Below are 24,835 nucleotides of genomic sequence, written 5' to 3'. Positions count from 1 at the left end.
AATTTCTGGAAGGATGGCACTCCACAAAGCAGGCTATCAATAAACACATTGAACTTGATTCCGAATACATTCCACTGCGGAGGAAACCCGGGAGTGAGGCAATCCATCACAACGGGCCCCAGAGTTTAAAAACCAGGCGGGAAAACACACCGACGCTTCATCAGAGGCTGCACACGGTAACGAAACGTCTGCGGAACCACAAACCAGTTCGGTGAGACAACCAACCTCAACAACTCACTTCATTCATTTACACACCTGGTCACTCCCTCAAAACATTCATTAGGCATGGCTTCCCTCTGGTAAAGCCATACTGAGACTCCCTGGTTAACCATCACCTCTCCAAGTGGAGTTTAATTGTCTGCTTCAGAATTTTCTCCAATAGTTTCCCTGCCACTGATCTGAGACTCATTTGTCTGCAGTTCCCCAACTTATCTTTACCACCCTTCCCAAAAAGTGGAACCACATTAGCAGTTATCCAGTCTTCCGGCACCTTCCCGTGACCAGACAGCAATTAAATAGTGGGATCAGACCTTGTGTAATTTCCTCCCTTTTCTCCCACTGCAGCCTGGGATACAACTCGTCCAGACCCCGGGGATTTTCTACTTTTAAACCCACCAAAATTCCCAATACCTCCTTACTCCCCATGTCAAATTGCTCACCTTGTGGGGCATGCGTTGTTAACAGGTCATTCATGTCTATGTTGAGCAGTTTTTGTGGTCAACACAGTGCCCTACTGTCACTGGACAACCATCTGTCCAAAATAACAAGGTGGCTGGCTTACTCCGGCATGCCCTGCCAGCAGGGTGTAAGCTTACTGGCACCAGGAATCAGTGCCACTGGAAGAGGAGATTCACTGGGGAGTTATAAAAACTCAAGAATAAAACATTCTTTTCACTGTTCCCAACCCTCAGACTGCCCCAAGTGCTTTATGCTCAATTAATTACTTTCACTATACCCTCACTATTGTAATGTGAAAAGTAAAATGGTCTGAAAACAGATCTTGAAAAAAGCTAAAGCACTGTGCATATACTTCTACTCCCTTCTGTAGCAGTGGTGTGCATACTGCTTCCAACATAAAATCAACACAACTAGTCCATGCAAGATGGGCATTGGGTCGAGTTGTTGGGTAGTTCTAATTGTATATCTAACCCTTCACAATATTTATATTTATTCTGCAATTACCAACAATCAGACTGAATCAGAGCAAAGCAATTCAGAAGGCTACTCAGCCCATCACGTCTCTGATATCTCTCTGAAAGCTACGCAAACTAGTCCCATTCTCACTGCTCTTTCCAATAGTCCTGCAACAGGCAGTACATCCTTGCCCTGGGATTTTCCTTTTCCTTTCTCATTGATTTTTTTTCTCTCTTCATTTGTGGGATGTAGGTGTCGCTGGCTGGTCCAGCAGTTATTCCCCGTCCCTAGTTGACCCTTGAGAAGGTCGGGGTGAGCTGCCTTGTTGAACCGCAAGTCCATGTGCTGTGGGTTGACCCACAATGCCTTTGTGGGACAGAATTCCAGGATTTAAACCCAACGATATATTGCCAAGTCAGGATGATGAGTGGCTTGGAGGGGAACTTGCAGGTTGGTGGTGTTCCCATGTATCTGCTGCCCTTCGGCCTTTCTAAATGGAAGTGTTTGCCGTTTTGGAAGGTGCTGCCTGAGGATCTTTGGTGAATTTCTGCAGCGCATCTCATAGATGAATCCCTGCAGTGTTGTAATTCACCAAAGGTCCTCAGATGTAAATGCATCCTTTAAGTTAAAAGATCTCAAATGACTATCACTACAGCTATACCAATCCACTAACTTTACTAAGGTCAGTTCACTTTAGCGAGCTTTGTCTGCATGCCCTTGTAATTGCTCTAAAGTTTAAAGGAGCAGTCCTAGACACACTCTTCTCTCCCTCAAACTGAAAGCAAAATTCAATGTTACAATCACTGCCACCTAGAGGCTCCTTAACCACACATCAAGAAGTCCTCTTGCTTGTCAGAGGCAGGTTCTTTACTCAGAGAGTGGTAAGGACGTGGAACACCCTGCCCGCCAACGTAGTGAACTCAGCCACATTAGGGGCATTTAAACAGTCCTTGGATAAGCATATGGATGACGATGGGATAGTGGAGGGGGATGGACTTAGATTAGTTCACAAGTCGGCGCAACATCGAGGGCCGAAGGGCTGTACTGTTCTATGTTCTATGTTCTTTGCACATTGCAGATTGAGAAGAGCCAACTTTCTGGTTGGCTCTCAATGTGTTGCTTTAAGAAAATTATACTTAAAACATTAAGTACATCTTCCAGGTTCCCTTTGCCAATCAGATTTCTCCAATCTATGCAAATTAAAGTCACCCATGTTTATAGATGTACTTTTCTTACACAGGTCCCTCTATGGCAAACTCCACACAGACAGTCACCCAAGGCTGGAATTGATCCCAGGTCTCTGGTGCTGTGTGAGGCTGCAGCGCTAACCACCGAGCCACCGTGCCGCCCCTAGTATTTTTGCATGGACTGGTTCAGATTAATTAATTAATCGAAATTCTAGGGCCCATGGCCTGGAGGGGGTGAAATACAGAGGCAAACTATCAGTTTTCAATGGTCTCACAAAAAAAACCCCCTAGAAACAAAACAGCAAAAATGCTTTGCTGCATAAATGTTTTAAGAAGTCAATGGGTCCCAAAGCTAGCCTTTGCATGGTATACAATTATTGGACAATGTTCATGTCACACTTCATTGCAGAGGTTATCTGAATCCTTTCTGCACCTGGCCTCCCTTTCTCTACAGGGATTACAGTCAGCAGACAATGACTCATTATGAAAATGAATGAAAGCCTTTTTACTCAAAGAAGTAATTTGGATCCTGTGAGCAGTGAAAGCACAACAGAACCTAACTAACCACGTTGCTCTCCAACCAACTCTGTTGCCGACCAGGCAATGATTGATACGTATTTTTATATTGAATACAGTATTGGTGCAGGGTGCTATTACACACAAACGCAATTTTGCTGTCACTATAATCACTTGGAAGAAGGATGAAGCTTCTGGGTGAGACGTCACAAGCCCCTTTCAGTTCATGCTGAGCATTAGCACATGTTTGAAGTGTGCACAGCATCCCCACCTGTCCTTGCATGTAGCTTTAGAATTCCACCACGTCCTCAAGAGACAAAAGTACACAGGAGCCCTCCCGATACACACAGAAACCTGGAACCACCACCCTGCACATTCCACAGTCAGTCAATATTACAGTCATGGCTTAAATTGCAGTATAGAGTGTGAGAGAGAGTAAAAACTGTCGATGCCGGATTCAGAGATAACACAGCATGGAGCTGGAGGAACACAGCAGGCCAGGCAGCATCAGAGGAGCAGGGAAACAGACGTTTCAGCTAGTAAAGAGTGTGATTTGTCTTTCACTTCAGAGAATATATTCTGTTGTCACAATTGCTAGAACACCGATGAGGGAAAAATTTAGAATTACACTTGGGAGTGTAACACAGTCAGATACATTCAAATGTTACTCTACTTTTGAAACTTGCAAAATGGTGAAAACTACATCCAAGTAAGATAAAAACACTAGTTCTGAAACACTTAGAAGATTCCCCACATCCCTTCTGCACAATCCAAGCCTCAATTATTTTCAATTCAATTTGACAATTCAGTCAGGCATAGTACTTCACTTAGTGTCTTCAAAGGTCCCTGTCATTGGAACTTTCAGTTCAGCACACTGGCTCATGTAGGGAGCAAATGAGTTTATAAACCACAAACAAACAATGAAAACTAACAAGAAGGGTCCCGACCCGAAATGTCAGCTTTCCTGCCCCTCTGATGCTGCTTGGCCTGCTGTGTTCATCCAGCTCCACACCTTGTTATCCCAGAATGCCTTGGTTCTGATTTGCGCCCAATCCTGTCTCCAGGTGAAATGGACAATATTGACCCTGCAGTACCTACCAGGGTTAACACCATACTGCCAGCTTCAGACAATGAAAACACAATTAAAATAAAACACATTGCTGATTTTGAAATTGCTGGAGAAACTCAGTGGGTCTGGCAGCATCTACAAAGAGAAAGCAAGAGTTAACATTGAGTTTGGTGAGCTATGATCCATTTGAAGAACAGTCACTGCACTCAAAACATTAACTTCTTTTTCTCCACAGATACTGCCAGACCTGCTGAGTTTCCCCAGCAGAGAAATCTCAATGTTGTTCAACAAGGCACCTCATTCAGCACAAGCCTAATTTTCCCAAATTTTGGAAAGAAAAATTGGTGTAAATTATTGGCTTTCCCAAGAATTAGCCTTGGCTTTAGGTAGCATGCACCCAAGTCAGAGAGAAGCCCTGGTGGTACATTGGTAGTGCCCCTACCTCTCAGACAGGAGACAGGTTCAAGTCTGTCTCCAGAGGTGTGCAATAGCATCTCGGAACAAGTTAATTAGAACATTTTGTTTTGAAACTGAAGTCAAAGTCCCCTTGTGGTACACTGGTAGTGTCCCTAGCTTTGAGTCAGAAGGTCCACTTTGAAGTCCCACCTGCTCTGGAGGTGTGGGTAATAACATATCTCAACACGTTGACTAGAAAACACTTGTACTCAGATCAGCAGGATGTGGGCTGAGTTAATGGCCAGCCTGGAGATTTGATCTGAATCTTTGTAAAAGCCAAAACTGATGGAGTGCTGCACCTTCAGAGCTGTTGCTGCCTTTTGGACAAAATGCCTGCCCTGACAAACATATAAGGGAGAGCTCATATCACACTCTGAGGAGTAGAAATATTCCCCCCGAACCCCTCCCAACACCCCTTCCCACTTCCAGTATCCTGGCTGATTACTTCTCCCTCACTAACACTAATCTGTATCACTTACGTCACACTTATGAAGCACTAAGGCAGTAAGACGTGAAAAGCATGACATCGTGCAAGTTACAGCTCCTATAAAAACAGATTTTATCTCGTTATTTTTCGCCGGAAGGCGCGTGTCAACTGTCTGCATTATTTCCTAAATTACAATAGTGGCATAAGTTCACAAATGTTTCATTGACTGCAAAGTGGCTCATGACACCAAGAAATGTGTTACAGAAATGCAAATTCTCCCACTTCGTGGATCAATGTCCCAGATCACATTAACTGAATTCAACGCCCCAAATTAAAATGAAGAATCCCCCTTTCTATTTAACTCTGGGGCTGACCACCCACTCTTTCTCAGGCCACAATTAGAACAAGAGAGAGTTTAAATTTGTAAGAAAAAACTCTACCAGTCAAAACAGGAACACAGCTCTCCATGCATGACTGACTGGGTATTGTGTTGTTACCATGCTACTCACACAAACTTATCAATGTTTTAAAACATAATTAGTGTCAGCCTATGCAAGACACAGTGGTGAAAGCTTAACCGGGTGAAAAGGTAGATGTTTAACTCTAACATCCACAAACAAGTTCACAACACAGGAGTTGGCAGACCAGACAAAAGGAGGTCATAGATTCTAGGCCGGAGCGACTGGGCAGACTGAACTAAACCTCAAACTTCCTCCATCCTATTGCCTGCAACCTCCCACATCTGCACAAGGTGAGAACTGAACATCAAAGAGAAAGGTCACATCTGGAAGCAAGACTATTCCCCAATCTGGGACTGATCCGGCCAGGGTGTTGAATGGAGCAGAAACTTGGAAAACTGATGCAGGGGTTGTCCATCCAGCCCTTCAAACCTGCTCCTCCTTTCAATGTGACCAGGGCTGGACCATCCAACCCGTACCCTGTTCCGAAAAACCTGCGGAAGCTGTAAATCAGGAACAAAAACAGAAGTTGCTGGAGAAGGTCAGCAGCTCTGGCAGCATCTGTGAAGATTAAAATCAGGGTTAACGTTTCGGGTCCGGTGACCCTTCCTCAGAACAGAGGACTCAAAATGTTAACTCTGATTTTTTCTTCACAGATGCTGCCAGAGCTGCTGAGCTTTTCCAGCAACTTCTGTTTCTGTTTCATACCCTGTTAGATTTGTCACCCTTTTGATTGCTAGGAACTGTATCTAACTCCTTCTTTAAAACTTTTGATGTTTTTGCCTCAACCACTTTCTGCAGAAGACAATTCCACAGACTCCCCACTCTCTGAGTGAATGAAAATCTCACCTCAATTTGAAATGGTTTAGCCCCTTTTCCTCAGACTGTGATTCTCCTGGCTCTGGGCTCCAGGGTCACCATTAACATTGTGTGTTCACTCTGTCTAGACCTGTTAGAATTGTACAGGGTTCCACAAGATCCTGCATCATTCCTCTAAACTCCAGTGAACATAGTCCTAACTGATCCAATCTCGCTTCATATATCTCTCCTGCTTTCCCAGGGGTGAGGCTGGTAAACCATCGCTGCACTCCCTCCATCACCAGAATATCCTTCCTTAGATGAGGAGACCAAAACTGCACACAATATTCCAGATGTGGTCTCACCAAGGCCCTGTATAACTGCAACAACACATCCCTGCTCCTCTACTCAAAACCTCTCGCAATGAAGGCCAACATCCTATTTGCCTTCTTTACCACCTGCTGCACCTGCATGCTTACCTTCAGCGACTGGTGCACAAGGACACCCAGATCTTGTTGCTCCCCCTTTCCCAATCTATCACCACTGCGGTAATAATCGGTTTTCCTGCTTTTGCTCCCAAACTGGATAACGTCACACTGAACCAGAAGAGCAAATGGCCTAGCATCTACTGCTCAATGTGCAAGCCCACTGGTTCGCTCATTCGATCTAAAATGCTAACTCTCCATCTCACTCAACTGATGCTGCCAGACCTGCTCAGTTTCTCTACAAATTCTGTCTTTATTTCACCAGAGTGGGGTTAGAGAAAGATACAGACACAGACTGATCAGATTATCTACCCTCTCTCCTCCCAACAATGCAACCTCTGCTTTTCAAAAAATTGGATTTGGGTGAGGTTACATTCAGACAGCACACACGTTTCACCGTCTCATTAGGGGGTCAAGCATCTTCATTATGTAGTGGTACTCAATTCATTCGGCATGCTGGCAGAGGTCAGAGACAGGTGCCTCTCCCTGGACATGGGCATGGGCATGGACATTGGCTCATGATGCAGATCAGGCTTAACCTGAGGGGCCTGGCACCAAATGTAAAACAAGCCGACCCAGAGGCACAAGACAGCCTACAGGTATTTCTGCTATAACGCAACTGTCGAAGAGTGGATACTGTTTGGATAATGCAAACTTTCCGCCGTACAGCATAGCAATTTTCTACAGCAATTTCCCTGTAAATGTGGTTTTCTATAGCACGAGGTCACGCAAAAACACATCTATCGTCTTACAGGGGAACTATCTGTCCAGTGATCACCACATTTAAGTATACACATGTTGGTCTCTTTGCTATCTGGGCACAGAGACCCAAGGTCTGGGAAGGGCAGGCTTTTGTCCACGAGGTTGTTGAAAGCAGATGCTAGCAACTGCAGCTTCATACCTCCCCACTAATTCACCATTTCTTCTCTTTGAAAATTTGCAACGCAGGGAATTTTAGCTCACTTGGTTGGATGGCAAAACTGGAGGCGCAAAGCCACGTCAACAGCGCGGGTTCAGTTCCTGCGTGGGCTGAGCTTACCATGAAGGTCCCTCCTTCTCAACTTCCCCCCTCACCTGATACATGGTGACCCTCAGGTCAATAAAAACACAGCCTGGGGCTACGCTGGCTTTATCACTATCTTTAACAAGTGAGAGGCAGCACAAAAAGACTGAGATGAATCACATGAGTTCTTAACTACAGTCAGAATTTCAAGGCCAACAGTGACAAATTTTATTTTTTGCTGATTTTTCATATCAGATTGAAGTTCCTGAACTGCAGTGGTAGGATTTAAATTCTTCCTGAGTAGATTGTCAATCCAGGGACAATCACTGCGCTGTGTAAGTACAATGTGGGTACAGCAGTGCGGTGCAGTTGAGTCTTTGCTGCTGTTACAAGATGAAGAGGGGCATTTGTCGAGATTGCTCTGCTGTGTGGTAAACATCTTGGATTATACCGCTCGGCCTCTCCAAGTAACTCCACAGAAGGGACACGGGATGGTGCAGAGGGATGAGAGATGGAGAACAAAAATAGACTAAACAGCCTTCAAAAAGGCACACTTCATGAGATGAATGAGATGAACATAAGACATAGGAGTGGAAATAAGGCCATTCAGCCCATCAAGTCCACTACGCCATTTAAATCATGGCTGATGGGCATTTCAACAACACTTCCCTGCACTCTCCCCGTAGCCCTTGATTCCTTCTGAGATCAAGAATTTGTCGATCTCTGCCTTGAAGGCATCCAACGTCCCGGCCTTCACTGCAGTCCGCGGCAATGAATTCCACAAGCCCACCACTCTCTGGCTGAAGAAATGTCGTCTCTTTTCAGTTTTAAATTTACCCCCTCTAATTTTAAGGCTGTGCCCACGGGTCCTAGTCTCCCCGCCTAATGGAAACAACTTCCTAGCGTCCACCCCTTCTAAACCAGACATTATCTTGTAAGTTTCTATTAGATCTCCCCTCAACCTTCTAAACTCTAATGAGTACAATCCCAGGATCCTTAGCCGTTCATCATACATTAAACCTACCATTCCAGGGATCATCTGTGTTAATCTCCGCTGGACACGCTCCAGGGCTAGTATGTCCTTCCTGAGGTGTGGGGCCCAAAATTGGACACAGTATTCTAAATGGAGCCTAACTGAGCTTTGTAAAGCCTCAGAAGCACATCGCTACATTTGAGATGCGTCCCACTTTGTCACTGATTGGAAGTCAAACAAGTCAGATTTGCTGGACGGTGGAGCATTGAGGATTACATCACATCAATATTTGCAATTTAGGTATTTAAAATCAGACACTTAATTACTAGTTATTGAGCACACCACCCCTCTGACTGTGTGACCCCTGCTTGTATCTGATTAACACTGGAAGCAGCCCAACCATTAGAGACCAACAGGAGGTATGTTTATTCCCACAAACATAGAGACTGCCAATCCACCTGTTCCTCGGCAGCAGGGCCTGGAGGATATCTTCCAGCTGTCCGTCCATTCTCAGCTCCTTCAGGGGAACAATATCACAGGCACCCAGTCCAGGAGCAGTGCCTGGGCCTGCACAATTTCTACCCCAACACCCGATGACTGGGGTGGAAAGGTATGAACCAACCCCAAAAAGATCGACGTGATGCCACTGCGCACTGTCACCTCAAGTTGGGTATTGCAATTCAACCTCCACAGTCTACAAACCAAAAAAATAGTCTTAGCCAACAGGAAACTAAGCAGTGATTTCCTTCGTCACTGCTTTCAGTGGAGTTGCCTGGTCCAGGGGCTGGCGGATAAGGTGATTTGAACCAGGGCAGACACCTGCCCGTCAGAAACTGTGGATGGGCTGTTTTCTCTCTCACCTCCATGTGAGCCACTTCTAGCCCCATTCCCAGGGCCAAAGCTTTCCTTCTGCCTTTCAGTGAGGTAAGGATATACACATCGCAGGACGGAGATTAAACGGTAAACAGCTAAATCTCAAAAGCACAGCTCCCAGCTGTATCAAAAACTAATCATGCCCTCATGCTGTTGGATAGAAGGAGCTAATTGGGAGTGAAAGCATAAAGTGGAGAACACGGAATTAGCCATCCCTCCAACGTCAGTAAAGAGAAGGAAAATTGAATGAGGGGTAATGAGATGAAGCATAATACTTACAATTCAGCTATTAGTTCATGTTGCTATCTGTCTCCTTCCCTTCTTCCTTCGATTATTACAAAGGCACTTCTAATGGTCAGAGAAACCTCTCAATATAAATTGGGAGAAAGGAAGGTATTAAGGAATAGAGTTGGGGCAATGCAGGGTCCGTATTAATGGATGTGGTACAGCGATGACCGTTTCCTAACAGGAGGAAGGTTAATGTTAGAAACTCAAACGTTCTCTCTGTTTCCCTCAATTCATTCTCAGCAGAGGACACGGTCCATGTCAGAGACACTGCCAAGTAACTGTCTCGCACATGCACAGTCTGAAATATCACTGAAACAACGTGACATTCACAAAGCCACATAGGACTATTCAGCAGAAAGCAGTTCCATGGTGGAGCTGGTTTTGGACAAAGAACATATCATCCACAGTTGGCGGTGGGGGGGGGGGGGGGGGTTTCAGGAAATGAAGAATCTTAATGTTGTAAATGCAAAGGTACGAACACACTTTGAAAAAAATCACCCTACACACAATGCTGCCATTCAACTCACTGTGTCAGGTTCTGACTTAAAGGTATTCAATTCTACAGCCTTCAGCATTCTTCAGGCTATCACTCCTCCTCTGTATTCAATTATCTGACCCCTACTGGAATACTTCCATTAAAACCCCCCATCAAACCTTTGGACTTAGAATCTTAGAATTCCCAGAGTGTGGAAACAGGCCCTTTGGCCCAACAAGTGCACACCGACCCTTGGAGCACGCCATCCAGACCGATTCCCTAATCTAGCCCAGCTAATCTACACATCCCTGAACACTATGGGGAAATTTAGCATGGCCAATCCACCCTCACCTGCGCATCTGTGGAGTGTGGGAGGAAACCGGAGCACCCGGAGGAAACCCACGCTTTGCTCAGAAGAGAATGATCTCAGCTGAGATAATAAAATGTGAGGCTGGATGAACACAGCAGGCCCAGCAGCATCTCAGGAGCACAAAAGCTGACGTTTCGGGCCTAGACCCTTCATCCTTATCAATGATCTCAGCTGCTCTGGTTATGACTAACGCAACACTCTCACCTCCGACATAAAGGCTGACGGAATCTCCTCTCATCCTCTCAAAGGCTTTGACATCCTTCCTATAGTGTGGCACCCAGAACAACAGACTATACTCTGGCTCAAACCTGGCTAGCGATTTCTAAAGGGCTGAGCGCAATCAGCTGTCCTCTATTTTTAAAGGCAGGATATTTTATTTTTCTCTGTACAAGCCTTCAAAGCACTGTGCCACCTTCACCAATTTGAGATTTGGAACGGGGGTGGAAGTCACATCAAAGCCCATTGTATAAATGTGTGACCTGCTTCCTACGGGATCTTAAAGCATCACTCAGAAACAGCTTCCACCACATCACCAAATCTGTACTTCACACTGGTGTCACACCATAGTTCAAAACTTCTGCAGCATGAGCCAACTTTTGACAAGGACAGAGATCTAGAACGGGATTACCCAGAGCCTTTTACACCTTGCTTAGACTTGGAACACAGCCCATTTTTTTCAGAAAAATAAACCATTATGACAATCAGGATTCAAACCCAAACTACAGAGCTTTCCAATCCACTTGGGAAGCCAACTCTTCTGACAATTTTTTAAAACCAGTAACAACTTTCATTCGTAAAAACTGCTTAAACACTCTAAGGTGATTCACTCACAGACATGAGGAGCTACTGAGTTAGGTAATAAGAAGCTTCCCTAGAATTCGGCTGTACGCAGCATCTTAAGAGGAGGAGGAGGAGAGAGAGACAGGTAGAAAGATTTAAATAAGAAATTCCAGACAATAGGGCCCAGAAAGCTGAATGCAATGAAAGAGCAATAACATCATAAGAGGCATGCAGCAAAGAAGCAGATATCCTAAATTAACCTAACGGGGGAGGTGACAGCCTGGTGGTATCAATCGCTGCACAGCTAATCCAGAGACCCAGATAACATTCTGCGGACCTGGGTTCAGCTCCCACCACGGCAGATGGTGTTAATTTGAATTCAGTAAGAAAAAGCTAGAATTAAGAGTCTAAAGATAACCATGAATGCATTATCAATTGTCGGAAAAATCCATCAGGTTCACTCATGTCCTTTAAGGAAACCAGTTTCCTTTCCTACCTGGTCTGGCCTACATGTGACTCCAGTCCCACAGCAATGTGGTTGACTCCGAACTGCCCTCTGGGCAATTAGAGATGGGCAATAAATGCTGCCTGGCCAGTGACGTCCTCATCCCATTAAGGAATAAATAAAAACTCCACCCAATTGCCAGCATTGGGCCCTTTTTCCGCTAAACTCTTCCTATTCATGTACCCATCCAGATGCCTTTTAAATGCTGTAATTGTACCAGCCCCCACCACTTCCTCTGACAGCTCATTCCACACACACACCACCCTCTGTGTGAAAATGTTGCCCCTTTTAAATCTTTCCCCTCTCACCTTAAAGCTATGCCCCTCTAGTTTTGGACTCCCCTACCCTGGGGAAAAAGGACTTGGATACTCACCCTATCTGTGCCCCTCATGATTTTATAAACCTCAGTAAGGTTCACCCCTCAGTCTCCAATGTCCAGGGAAAATAGCCCCAGCCTATTCAGCCTCTCCCTAACGCTCAAACCCTCCGACCCTGGCAACATCCTTTCAAATTTCACAACATCCTTCAGGTAGCATGACGAATGCTCCAGACTGCAGATGCGGAGGAGTACAGAGATGAGCGAAGAAGGATAAAGCTCAGGGAGATTAAACAAATGGATTTGCTAACAAGGAGGAGCATTTTAAAACTGAGATGCTGCAGACAGGGATCCAACGCAGGTCAGATTCATGGCAGACCTACAAATCCAAGAGTGATAATGGGAACTGCAGATGCTGGAGAATCCAAGATAATAAAATGTGAGGCTGGATGAACACAGCAGGTCAAGCAGCATCTCAGGAGCACAAAAGCTGACGTTTCGGGCCTAGACCCTTCATCAGAGAGGGGGATGGGGGGAGGGAACTGGAATAAATAGGGAGAGAGGGGGAGGCGGACCGAAGATGGACAGAAAAGAAGATAGGTGGAAAGGAGAGTATAGGTGGGGAGGTAGGGAGGGGATAGGTCAGTCCAGGGAAGACGGACAGGTCAAAGGGGTGGGATGAGGTTAGTAGGTAGGAGATGGAGGTGCGGCTTGGGGTGGGAGGAAGGGATGGGTGAGAGGAAGAACAGGTCAGGGAGGCAGAGACAGGCTGGACTGGTTTTGGGATGCAGTGGGTGGATGGGAAGAGCTGGGCTGGTTGTGTGGTGCAGTGGGGGGAGGAGACGAACTGGGCTGGTTTTGGGATGCGGTGGGGGAAGGGGAGATTTTGAAGCTGGTGAAGTCCACATTGATACCATTGGGCTGCAGGGTTCCCAAGCGAAATATGAGTTGCTGTTCCTGCAACCTTCAGGTGGCATCATTGTGGCACTGCAGGAGGCCCATGATGGACATGTCGTCTAAAGAATGGGAGGGGGAGTGGAAATGGTTTGCGACTGGGAGGTGCAGTTGTTTATTGCGAACCGAGCAAATCCAAGATCTAATTTTATGGAATTTTATACAAATTTTATAGAAATTATTGGTACAAGCAACAACTCTGTCTCAATCTCACCATCACCCACTCAGGGCTGCTTCCTAGAAAGTTACTTAAGGTATTTTCAAAATGCAGCGACAGCAGCCTGCACTGAAAGAATGGCTTCATTCATCACCGAGTCAATTGTCACCTTAAATATCTTCTGAATTATAACCTTATAATGTGCTCACATGCCTCTATTATTCAGTATGCTGGCCTTAGGCATTCTATGATCTCCTAAACTCAATCACAGTCTCTCCCTCACATTCTGAGCAGCAATTACTAAAAACATTCTTGGACATGATTGCGACAGTTTTGTATGAACAACTGAGTTTGCACAGAAGCCCAGCTGTTTAAACGTGGTTCCCTCTTCCATTGAAAATACAAACCCTTTCATTCCTGGACCAAAAATAAAAATTGGCCAACTGGAGAATTCCAGAAGCCTCCATTTTAAATACAGTGTTTTTCCATCTTCTGGACCACCAGTGCAATGGTATAGTGGTATTATCGCTGGACTGTTAATTCAGGGGCACGGATAAAGTTCAAGGGGCCTGGGTTCAAATTCTAAAAATGGTGGAATTTGAATTCAATAAATGTCTGGAAGAAAGCATCTAATGATGACCATGAATCCATTGTCAAGTGTCATGAAAAAATCCACCTGGATCACTCATTTTCTTTCAGGAAGGAAACTGCCTACATGTGACTCCAGACACACAGCAATGTGGTTGACTCTTAACTGCCCTCTGGGCGATTAGGGATGGGCATTAAATGCTGCCTGGCCAGTGATACCCTCATCCCGTGAATGGATATAGGGGAAAAAAAAGAGCAAACTGCTAATCCTGGAATGGAGTGACCCATGGACATTCCAGCAATCATGGCCATCACCATTTCAGAGAGGAGACAGCTGAAGCAATTAATAGCCAGACATCCATCCCTCCGCACTGGATACAACAGGGACCAGGGATTCAGGGATGAGAAAAGGCAGGGAACATTATGCTACTGTACAAACTTAGACCGAAAGATGCGAAGAGCATACTCCAACCCCAGGAAACAGAACGGTTTGTCTGGATGTAGAAAGGACATTTCCTCATGTGGAAATCTGAAACAGGACGGTATAATTGTCAGGTGGGGATAATAAATTTAACATCAAGACGAGGAGCAATTACTTCTCTCGAAACGTCACGAATCTATGGAATTCGCTGTCCCAGAGTGTCGTGGATGCTGGGGCATTGAGTAAATGCGTGGATGAGATAGGCAGGTATTTAGTTAAAATGGGCTGAAGGGTTAGGGAGCAAAGTGGATTTGAGGCTCTGATGAGATCAGCCACGGTCATATCAAACAGTGGAGATGGGTCAAGAGGCCGAATGGCCTCTGCCTGCTACTGGATCTCATTCCTATCAAATAGTGTTAATGTTTTTTAAGATTTCTGCAGCGAGAGAAGGTGACTCGGCCTATCATATTCAGTGCATCACTCAATTCCATCATGACAGATTGGTCTGTGATAATCTCAACTCTCCTGTCGATCCATTGTACTGCAGTGATTCTACCCCTAAAAACAGCACAACAGGGTTGGTTAGAACACAGACAATGGGAACTGCAGATGCTGGAGAATCCGAGATAACAAAGTGTGAAGCTGGATGAACACAGCAGGCCAAGCAGCATCTCAGGAGCACAAAAGCTGACGTTTCGGGCATAGACCCTTCATCAGAAAAGGGGGATGGGGAGAGGGTTCTGAAATAAATAGGGAGCAAGGGGGAGAAAGAACAGGTCAAGTGGGCAGGATGAGGTTAGAAGGTAGGAAATGGAGGTGTGGCTTGAAGTAGGAGGAGGGGATGGGTGAGAGGAAGAACTGGTTAGGAAGGTGGGGACGAGCAACACATCCTTCACACCCCGCCCCCGCCACAACCGCCCTAAGAGGATCCCACTCGTTCTCACACACCACCCCACCAACCTCTGGATACAACGCATCATCCTCCGACACTTCCGCCATCTACAATCTGACCTCACCACCCAAGACATTTTTCCATCCCCACCCCTGTCTGCTTTCCGGAGAGACCACTCTCTCCATGACTCCCTTGTTCGCTCCACACTGCCCTCCAACCCCACCACACCCGGCACATTCCCGTGCAACCGCAGGAAATGCTACACTTGCCCCCACACCTCCTCCCTCACCCCTATCCCAGGCCCCAAGATGACATTCCACATTAAGCAGAGGTTCACCTGCACATCTGCCAATGTGGTATACTGCATCCACTGTACCCGGTGTGGCTTCCTCTACATTGGGGAAACCAAGCGGAGGCTTGGGGACCGCTTTGCAGAACACCTCCGCTCAGTTCGCAATAAACAACTGCACCTCCCAGTCGCGAACCATTTCCACTCCCCCTCCCATTCTTTAGACGACATGTCCATCATGGGCCTCCTGCAGTGCCACAATGATGCCACCCGAAGGTTGCAGGAACAGCAACTCATATTCCGCCTGGGAACCCTGCAGCCCAATGGTGTCAATGTGGACTTCACCAGTTTCAAAATCTCCCCTTCCCCAACTGCATCCCTAAACCAGCCCAGTTCGTTCCCCCCCCCCCCCCCCCACATTGCACCACACAACCAGCCCAGCTCTTCCCCTCCACCCACTGCATCCCAAAACCAGTCCAACCTGTCTCTGCCTCCCTAACCGGTTCTTCCTCTCACCCATCCCTTCCTCCCACCCCAAGCCACACCCCCATCTCCTACCTACTAACCTCATCCCACCTCCTTGACCTGTCCGTCTTCCCTGGACTGACCTATCCCCTCCTTACCTCCCCACCTATACTCTCCTCTCTACCTATGTTCTTTTCTCTCCATCTTCGGTCCACCTCCCCCTCTCTCCCTATTTATTCCAGAACCCTCACCCCATCCCCCTCTCTGATCAAGGGTCTAGGCCCGAAACGTCAGCTTTTGTGCTCCTGAGATGCTGCTTGGCCTGCTGCATTAATCCAGCCTCAGATTTTATTATCGGGGACGAGCTGGGCTGGTTTTGGGATACAGTGGGGGAAGGGGAGATTTTGAAGCTGGTGAAATCCACATTGATACCATTGAGCTGCAGGGTTCCCAAGCGGAATATGAGTTGCTGTTCCTGCAACCTACGGGTAGCATCATTATGGCAGTGCAGGAGGCCCATGATGGACATGTCATCTAAAGAATGGGAGGGGGAGTTGAAATGGTTTGTGACTGGGAGGTGCAGTTGTTTAGTGCGAACCGAGCGGAGGTGTTCTGCAAAGCGGTCCCCAAGCCTCCGCTTGGTTTCCCCAATGTAGAGGAGGCCACACCGGGTACAGCGGATGCAGTATACCACATTGGCAGATGTGCAGGTGAACCTCTGCTTGATGTGGAAAATCATCTTGGGGCCTGGGATGGGGGTGAGGGAGGAGTTGTGGGGGCAAGTGTAGCACTTCCTGCGGATGCAGGGGAATGTGCTGGGTGTTAATTTGCTCTTCCACTCACCTATCCCCTCCTCCCACCTCAAGCCGCACCTCCATTTCCCACCTACTAACCTCATCCCACCCCCTTGACCTCTCCGTCCTCCCCGGACTGACCTATCCCCTCCTTACCTCCCTACCTATACTCTCCTCTCCACCTATCTTCTCCTCTATCCATCTTCGGTCTGCCTGCCCCTCTCTCCCTAATTATTTCACAATCCTCTCCCCATCCCCCTTTTCTGATGAAGGACCTAGGCCCGAAACGTCAGCTTTTGTGCTCCTGAGATGCTGCTTGGCCTGCTGTGTTCATCCAGCTCCACACTTTATTATCTTTGTTTATAGCATGTCAGGTTACTTCATTTGAAACATTCTGTCAGCATTTCTCAATGTGAACAACTCAGTTCTAAACTGAAGGGAAAAGCCTGGATTCATGGCTTGGTTATAGAGACACAGAAGATGGGAGCAGGAGGAGGCCATTCGGCCCTTCAACCTTCATGGCTGATCATCCAACTCACTAACCCAATCATGCTTTCTCCCCATAACCTTTGATCCTGTTTGCCCCATGTGCTATATCTAGCTGCCCCTTGAATACATTCAATGTTTTGGCATCAACTACATCCTGTGGTAATGAATTCCACAGGCTCACCACTCTTTGGGTGAAGAAATATCTCCTCATCTCTGGCCTAAATGGTAACCCTGAATCCTCAGACTGTGACCCCTGGCTCTGGACATGCCCACCATCGGGAACATCCTCCCTGCCTCTGCCCTGTCCAATCCTCTTAGAATTTTATCAGTCTCGATGAGATGCCCCCTCAATACATCTGAACTCCAGTGAAAACAATCCCACCCTTGCCAATCTCTCCTCATACGCCATCCCTGGAATCAGCCTGGTAAACCTTCGCTGCACTCCCTGGAGAGCAGGAGTATCCTTCCTCAGAAAATGAGACCAAAACTACACACAATATTTCAGGCGTGGTCTCACCAATGCCCTGAATAACTGCAACAACACATTCCTGCTCCTGTACTCAAAACCTCTCGTAATGAAGGCCAACATCCCATTTACCTTCTTTACTGCCTGCTGCAACTGCATGCTTACCTTCAAAATGTCTTTGGTGCAAAATGGTAAGAAGGCAGGTTTTCAACCAACGGAGCATGCCCTGGTCAAAAAGCAACCTGCCACTGCCACTGTCCCCCGACCCGCCCCGCCCCGGCCCTGTGGCAGGCTCACATACACAGTAAAACTCCCTCTGTACTGTCACCATTAATACCTCCTTGATAGGAACAGCAGAATTAAAGTACAGAATAAAACTCCCTCTACACTGTCCCCTATCAATCACTGCCAGGACAGGATCAGCACGGGTTAGATGCAGAGTAAAGCTCCCTCTACACTGCCCCTCATCAAACAGTCCCAGGGACAGGGACAGCACTGAGTTAGATACAGAGTAAAGCTCACTCTACACTGCACCCCCCCCCCCCACAACATTAAACACTGCCAGGTGAGAGTGAACAAAGACTTGAGTGAGGTGACAGATATGAATGGAATCCCTACAACTGGCAGATGTTTCACGTTCAGGAAAAAAAAAGTGTGGGGGTGGGAGTACGACTTAATTTGTTTTCTTTTAATAATACTGGAAACCTAATTCACATGTGCAGGTATGGAATCCGTACCTAATGAGTCACTGTAGAAAATTCCAGCTATTTAAATTTCCCCATTGAAAGCATGTCTGGGCTCCTCAGAATATCTCTGCCCACCCAAATTCCAACGTACCCCTGGTGAGCACATAGCAACATGACACACCTTCGCAAAAAAACTGTGAATCCAGTACTGACGTTCTATGGATTTATGCCTGGGCATGTTTGAAAAATACCTCAGGAAGAGGTACTTACCAGCTGTAGCATTATCTTGGTCCCACGCTTCCACTATTAACGTGTATGACCTCTGGAAAAGAAGAAAATAATGTTGCATTAGCAATTAGTTACAAGCTTAAACTATGGCAACAATTGTGTTAACAAGATGAGTCCCAACAACAGAGACCCTGCAGTGGAGCTACACAGTTCCTTGAAGCTGGTGTTGTGGTTAGACAGGGGGCAAAGGTGGTGGCATTTGGTACGCTTGCCTTTATTGGTCAGTGCATTGAGTATAGGAGTTGGGAGGTTCATGTTGCAGCTGTACAGGACATTGATTAGGCCACTTTTGGAATACTCTGTTCAATCCTGGTCTCCCTGCTATAGGAAGGATGTTGTGAAACTTGAAAGGGTTCAGAAAAGATTTACAAGGATGTTGCCAGGGTCGGAGGGTTTGAGCTTCAGGGAGAGGCTGAATAGACTGGGGCTCTTTTCCCTAGAGCGTCAGAGGCTGAAGGATGACCTTATAGAGGAGGTTTATAAAATCATGAAGGACCTGGATAGGGTGAATAGTCATAGTCAGGTTCTTTTTCCCAGGAGAGGCGAGTCCAAAACTAGAGGACCATCTCTGTAGGCAGCCAGCTCCATTAGACTGGTCACACATTGACAGATAGAGCTCAATTCAGAATTCTTCCAAACTTAAACAGGCCATGTCCTCTGCTTGTGGAAAACATGAAAAAGCTGTCCAGGAGCAACACTACCTGGAGCTTAGAGAATTTTAAGAGCAACTGCAAACATATCACCTCGCAACTTTATCCATTCCAGTGAGAACTTGTTTAGTTTATACAAGCACTATGTTGGGAGCACAGTAGATAGCGACTGTTCCTGACAGAGCCCTGGACTAAATGATGTGGATACTCCCATTCATAAAGCCTCTGAAGATTTAAGTTTAGTAAATTTAATGAGTCTGAAAGTGGAAGGAAAAGATTTTAGATCCACAGCAATGTGGTTGACTCCAAAGCATTTTCTGCGACGGCCAAGGAGTCCCCTCAAATTGGGTATAAGATGGTGACTCACCACCTGAAGGGCAATTAGGAATGCACAGTATAAATGCTGGCCTCATCAAGAACATTCACATCCTGTCAATGAATAAAGAAAAACTAATCCAACCCTTCCACGGACTCAATCATTCCAGTTGTTTTTCTCCTCTGATTCCACTCCAGAAGGTGAAGAGGGCAGTAATGGCCTAGTGGTGTTATCACTAGGTTATCAATCCACAGGGTCCTGAGGACCTGAGTTCAAACCCCACCATGGCAGATGGTGAAATTTCAATTCACTAATTTAGTAAACAAAAAGGAAATTTCTGGAACTTAGGGTCTAATGATGACCTCAAACCCCATCTGGTTCACTAATGCCCTTTAGGGAAGGAAACCTGGTCTGGTCTACATGTGACTCCAGGCCCACAGCAATGTGGTTGACCTTTAACTGCCCTCTGGGCAATAAGGGATGGACAATAAACACTGCCTGGCCAGTGACACCCTCATCCCGTGAATGAGCTAAAAGAATGTGAAAAAAAGTTAGCATTGCAACAGAGAGGACACTACGCTCCTTCAGAATAGAACATTCTATAGAAGCAGCACATTTTTCAGTTTCTGCCTATTCTTCTATGCTGGTAAATAATTAAACTTAAGACAGCAGAAAATTCAGCTACATTTCATAACCCTGCCTCAATCCATCCTGAAGGTAATTATGATAAAAGATGCAACTGATCTATGCAATGTTTCAATTGGAGCCCTGCCTTTAAGATTGTTTTCATTGTTAGCAAAAAAAAAACACATTTCAGAAGATTTGGAAGACGGCCAAAACTATCTCCTGAATTTAGAGAAGCAAGTTTTCCCCCCCCCAATTGAGATTACTATATATGTTCGATACGTGGAAAAAAATTAGGTTTAAGAAGCTGGAATCAAAACTAAAAGGATACAGGTAACGTTGAGAATTTCAAACAAAAATGGGAGGTTTGAGCAACAGTCATTTTTCCATGAAGCCTCCACAAGTCAGTAAAATGGTCATAAAAACCAAAGTGGCTCGGCTACGAAGGGAACGCGCCAGCCTCATCGACCTGAAGAACTGAGAAAGCCAGTCTCACATCGACATGGTCATTCGAGATTGCTCTCTGAAGACAGTCAAGAAGATGAATCACCAGCATCGTTAAGGCAAGGAGCAATGGGCACTGAATGCTGGCAAAACCTATATCAATAACCGGAATGCAAAGTACCTGAGCTAATGGTGAGCAGAGAGATCTCGGTGTCCATGTACACAGATCCTTGAAAGTTGCCACCCAGGTTGACAGGGCTGTTAAGAAGGCAAACGGTGTTTTAGCTTTTATTAATAGAGGGATCGAGTTCCAGAATCAAGAGGTTATGGTGAAGCTGTACAAAACTCTGGTGCGGCCGCACTTCGAATATTGTGTACAGTTCTGGTCACCGCATTATAAGAAGGATGTGGAAGCTTTGGAAAGGGTGCAGAGGAGATTTACTAGGATGTTGCCTGGTATGGAGGGAAGGTCTTACGAGGAAAGGCTGAGGGACTGGAGGCTGTTTTCATTCGAGAGAAGAAGGTTGAGAGGTGACTTAATTGAAACATATAAAATAATCAGAGGGTTAGATAGGGTGGATAGGAAGAGCCTTTTTCCTAGGATGGGGACGGTGAGCATGAGGGGCCATAGCTTTAAATTGAAGGGTGAAAGATATAGGACAGACGGCAGAGGTGATTTCTTTACTCAGAGAGTAGTAAGGGAATGGAACACTTTGCCTGCAACGGCAGTAGATTTGCCAACTTTAGGTACATTTACGTCGTCATTGGACAAGCATATGGACGTACGTGGAATAGTGTAGGTTAGATGGGCTTGAGATCGGTATGACAGGTCGGCACAACATCGAGAGCTGAAGGGCCTGTACTGTGCTGTAATGTTCTATAATAACTGCATCTTTAAGCACATGTCAAATTCCTCTCCCTCAGTACAGAAATTAATTTTGGCTTTTTCTTCTCTTCCAATTATCCGCACTCAGAGCCCAGCTCATTCTAACCCTTTCCCGTTAACTGCCTCAATTATCCAGTGTTCACACAGGCCAGTCATTTTAAAAGCTCCTGAGATGCTGCTTGGCCTGCTGCGTTCATCCAGCTCCACACTTTGTTATTTTATATCAGTACTGGGCTCTCACGAGGCAACACCTAAAAACTCAATCTTACGCTAATAAATTTCCTGCTAAACAAGTAATTGGGTGCCAACGCAAAGAAAAACTCAGAATTGAGGTAGGATGAAATTTTGAAAATTAGAATAGCTAAAGATGAAGAAATGTCTCACTTTTTCACTAAGGGTTACCGAGAATAGCATACCTCACAGGGACTGTTCGAACACCACAGTCCCTGTCATACCAGCACAAGTCCAAACACAAAGGCAGGCTCATATCTATGCTGCTCTGTCCTACAAGCTGTGGTTAGATTTCAAACCATGCTCCAGTTTGACCATTCCCATTCCACCTGGTTTCTTCTGTACGGGCTCCTCTGATTCTCCTCATTTCAACAACCGTCTTAGTTGTTTAGGCCTTCTCTCTAACCTTTAGCCCTTCACTAACAAAAGAAAAGGATCATTTCTGCATAACTTCGGTGATTTTGTTGTACACGTTTGGTCTGAATACGAAGGAGTCAATGGCCTAGCGCTATTATTGCCGGACAGTTAATCCAGAGACCCAGGCAACGCTCTCGGGACCTGGGCTCAAATCCACTGCAGGTGCTGGAATCTGAATTCAATTACATATCTGGAACTAACAGTCTAATGATGACTAAGAATCCATTGTCGATTGTTGGAAAAACCCATCTGGTTCATTAATTTCCTTCAATGAAGGATACTGCCATCCTTATCTGGTCTGGCCTACATGTGACTCCAGACCCACAGCAATGTGGTTGTCTCTGAACTGCCCTCTGGGCAATTAGGGACGGGCAATAAGTGCTGCCTGGCCAGTGATGCCCTCAGCCCCATCAATGAATGAAAAAAAAAATCATTGTCAGATGTACCTAGGTACAGTGGAAAGTTTTGGTTTGCATGCAGTACAAGCAGATCACACCATATAAAGTGCATCAGGTTAATAGAACAGAGCGAGGAATACAAAGTTATGGCTACAGAGAAGGTGCACAAAGTGTGAGATCATGTTGAATTTAAAATTTGAGAAGTCCATCTAGAAATCTAATAACAGGGAAGAAGCTGTTCACAAATCTGCTGGAATGTGTGCTTAAGCTTTTGTATCTTCTGCCTGACGGAACGGGTTGGAAGAGATTCTAAAGGGGTAGAAGAGGTCATTAATGATGTTGACTGCCTTTTGGCAACAAGGAGAAGTGTAGGTGGAGTCAATGGAGTGGGAGGTTGGCTTGCAATGATAGTCTGGGCTCTGATCACATTTCTGTCTGTAGTTTGTTACTATCGTGGGCAGAGCAGTTGCAGTACCAGGCCGTGATGCATCCATGTTAACCCGTTCTTGATTGTACAAATTTATTAAAGAGTTCTTTAAGGTTGGACCAACCAGGATTGAAAAAGGAATCCAGTAAATGGTGTGCATTTGCATTTCCAAATAGCATTCAATAACAAGCCAAATAAAAGGTTGTTACACAAGACAAGAGCCCATGGTGTAGAGGCGATATATTAGCAGAGAGATATGCTAACGGGGAACAGATTCAGGATAATGGGATAATTTCAGCCAACTAAGCAGTGAAGTGCCACAGGGATTAACAGCCGGCTTTCAACTATTTAAAATTTATTTTACTGAATTAGAAGAACCTTCTAAAAACCAACTTTGCGAATGATTGTGAAAATAGCCATGATAATAATTTTACAGGGTGATACAAAGGCTACAAAATGAGAAGGATACATTATTATTGGTTTAACAGTAGGAGGCAGAGGGTGGGGGTGGTGGAGGGTTGTGTTTCAGACTGGAGGTGTGTGATCAGTGATGTGCCACAGGGATCGGTTCTGGGTCACCCTTTGTTTGTCATTTACATAAATGATTTGGATGAGAATATAGAAGGCATGTTTAGGCAAGTCTGTAGATTACACCAAAATTGGTGGCTTCATCGACGGTGAAGAAGGTTTTCTATGATTACAAGTCGAATGGGTCTTAGGGCCGCAAAATGGCAGATAAGAATTCAACCAGATAAATGCCAGGTATTGCATTTTGGTCCAACAAACAAGGGTAGGGCCTATACAGTTAATGGTAGGGCCTTGGGTAGAGTTGTAGAACAGAAGGCAAATAATTCTTTAAAGTTTGCATCACACATAGACAGAATAGCTTAAAAGGCATTTGGCACACTTGCCTTCATTGCTCAGACCTTCGAGTAGAGGAGTTGGGACATTATGTTGAGGTTGTACAGGACATGGTGAGGTCTCTTCTGGAATACTGTGTTCAGTTCTGATTGCCCAGTTATAGGAAAGATACTATTAAGCTGGAGAGGGCTTAGAAGAGACTTATCAAGATGTTGCTGGGTATGGAAGGTTTGAGTTATAAAGAAAGTCTGGATAGGCTGGGAATTTTTTCCAGTGGAGCATAGCAGGTTGAGAGGTGGCCTGATAGATGTTTACAGAATAATGAGGGTATAGACAGAGTTGATAGTAACTGTCTTTCCCCAGGAAGGGGGATTTCAAAGTGAGGCAGCACACTTTTAAGGTGAGAGGAGAGAGATTTAGAAAAGGCAATTTTTTTTTTTTTTTACACACAGAGTGGCTCGTGTGTGGAATGAACTTCCTGAGGAAGTGGTAGACGTGGGTACAGTTACACCATTTAAAAAACATTTAGATCAGTGATAATGGGAACTGCAGATGCTGGAGAATCCAAGATAACAAAGTGTGTAGCTGGATGAACACAGCAGGCCCAGCAGTTCCTAAGATGCTGCTTGGCCTGCTGTATTCATCCAGCTACACACTTTGTTATCTTGGATGTATATATGACTAGGATAGGTTTAGAGGGATATGCGCAAGGAGCAGGCAGGTGGGACTACATTTGTTTGAGGTCATGCTGTATGACTCCATGACTCTTACGCGAGTAGATTAAAATCTGGCAAGTTGAGTATATTGTGGGCAAATGTTCATTTTGTTGTTCATTTTGAGGAATAGGAAAATAACCAGACAGACGTGAAACCAGTACCAAAGGATGTCAATGTACATCAACATGAAACACAAGCTAACATGCAGACACAGCAAACGATTGGGAAGGCAAGTGGAATATCGGTTTTTAATGCAAGGCTGG

The 24,835-nt window shown here is 45.6% G+C and overlaps 1 protein-coding gene across 2 annotated transcripts in view; it reads right to left on the bottom strand.

Annotated features, from left to right (window-relative positions):
• jag2b (jagged canonical Notch ligand 2b) overlaps positions 1 to 24,835 on the bottom strand; it is a 291,811-nt gene that overhangs the window by 136,489 nt on the left and 130,487 nt on the right. For both annotated transcript variants that reach the window (XM_059648926.1, XM_059648927.1), the window contains exon 3: positions 18,585 to 18,636. In XM_059648926.1, the coding sequence (XP_059504909.1) occupies positions 18,585 to 18,636 (52 nt within the window). The remainder of the gene's footprint in view (positions 1 to 18,584; positions 18,637 to 24,835) is intronic.

Source organism: Stegostoma tigrinum, chromosome 10 (assembly GCF_030684315.1).
Source record: "Stegostoma tigrinum isolate sSteTig4 chromosome 10, sSteTig4.hap1, whole genome shotgun sequence".
Lineage (NCBI taxonomy): Eukaryota > Metazoa > Chordata > Chondrichthyes > Orectolobiformes > Stegostomatidae > Stegostoma > Stegostoma tigrinum.
The sequence above is the reverse complement of the archived record's forward strand: the minus strand, read 5'-3'. Positions and strand labels throughout refer to the sequence as shown.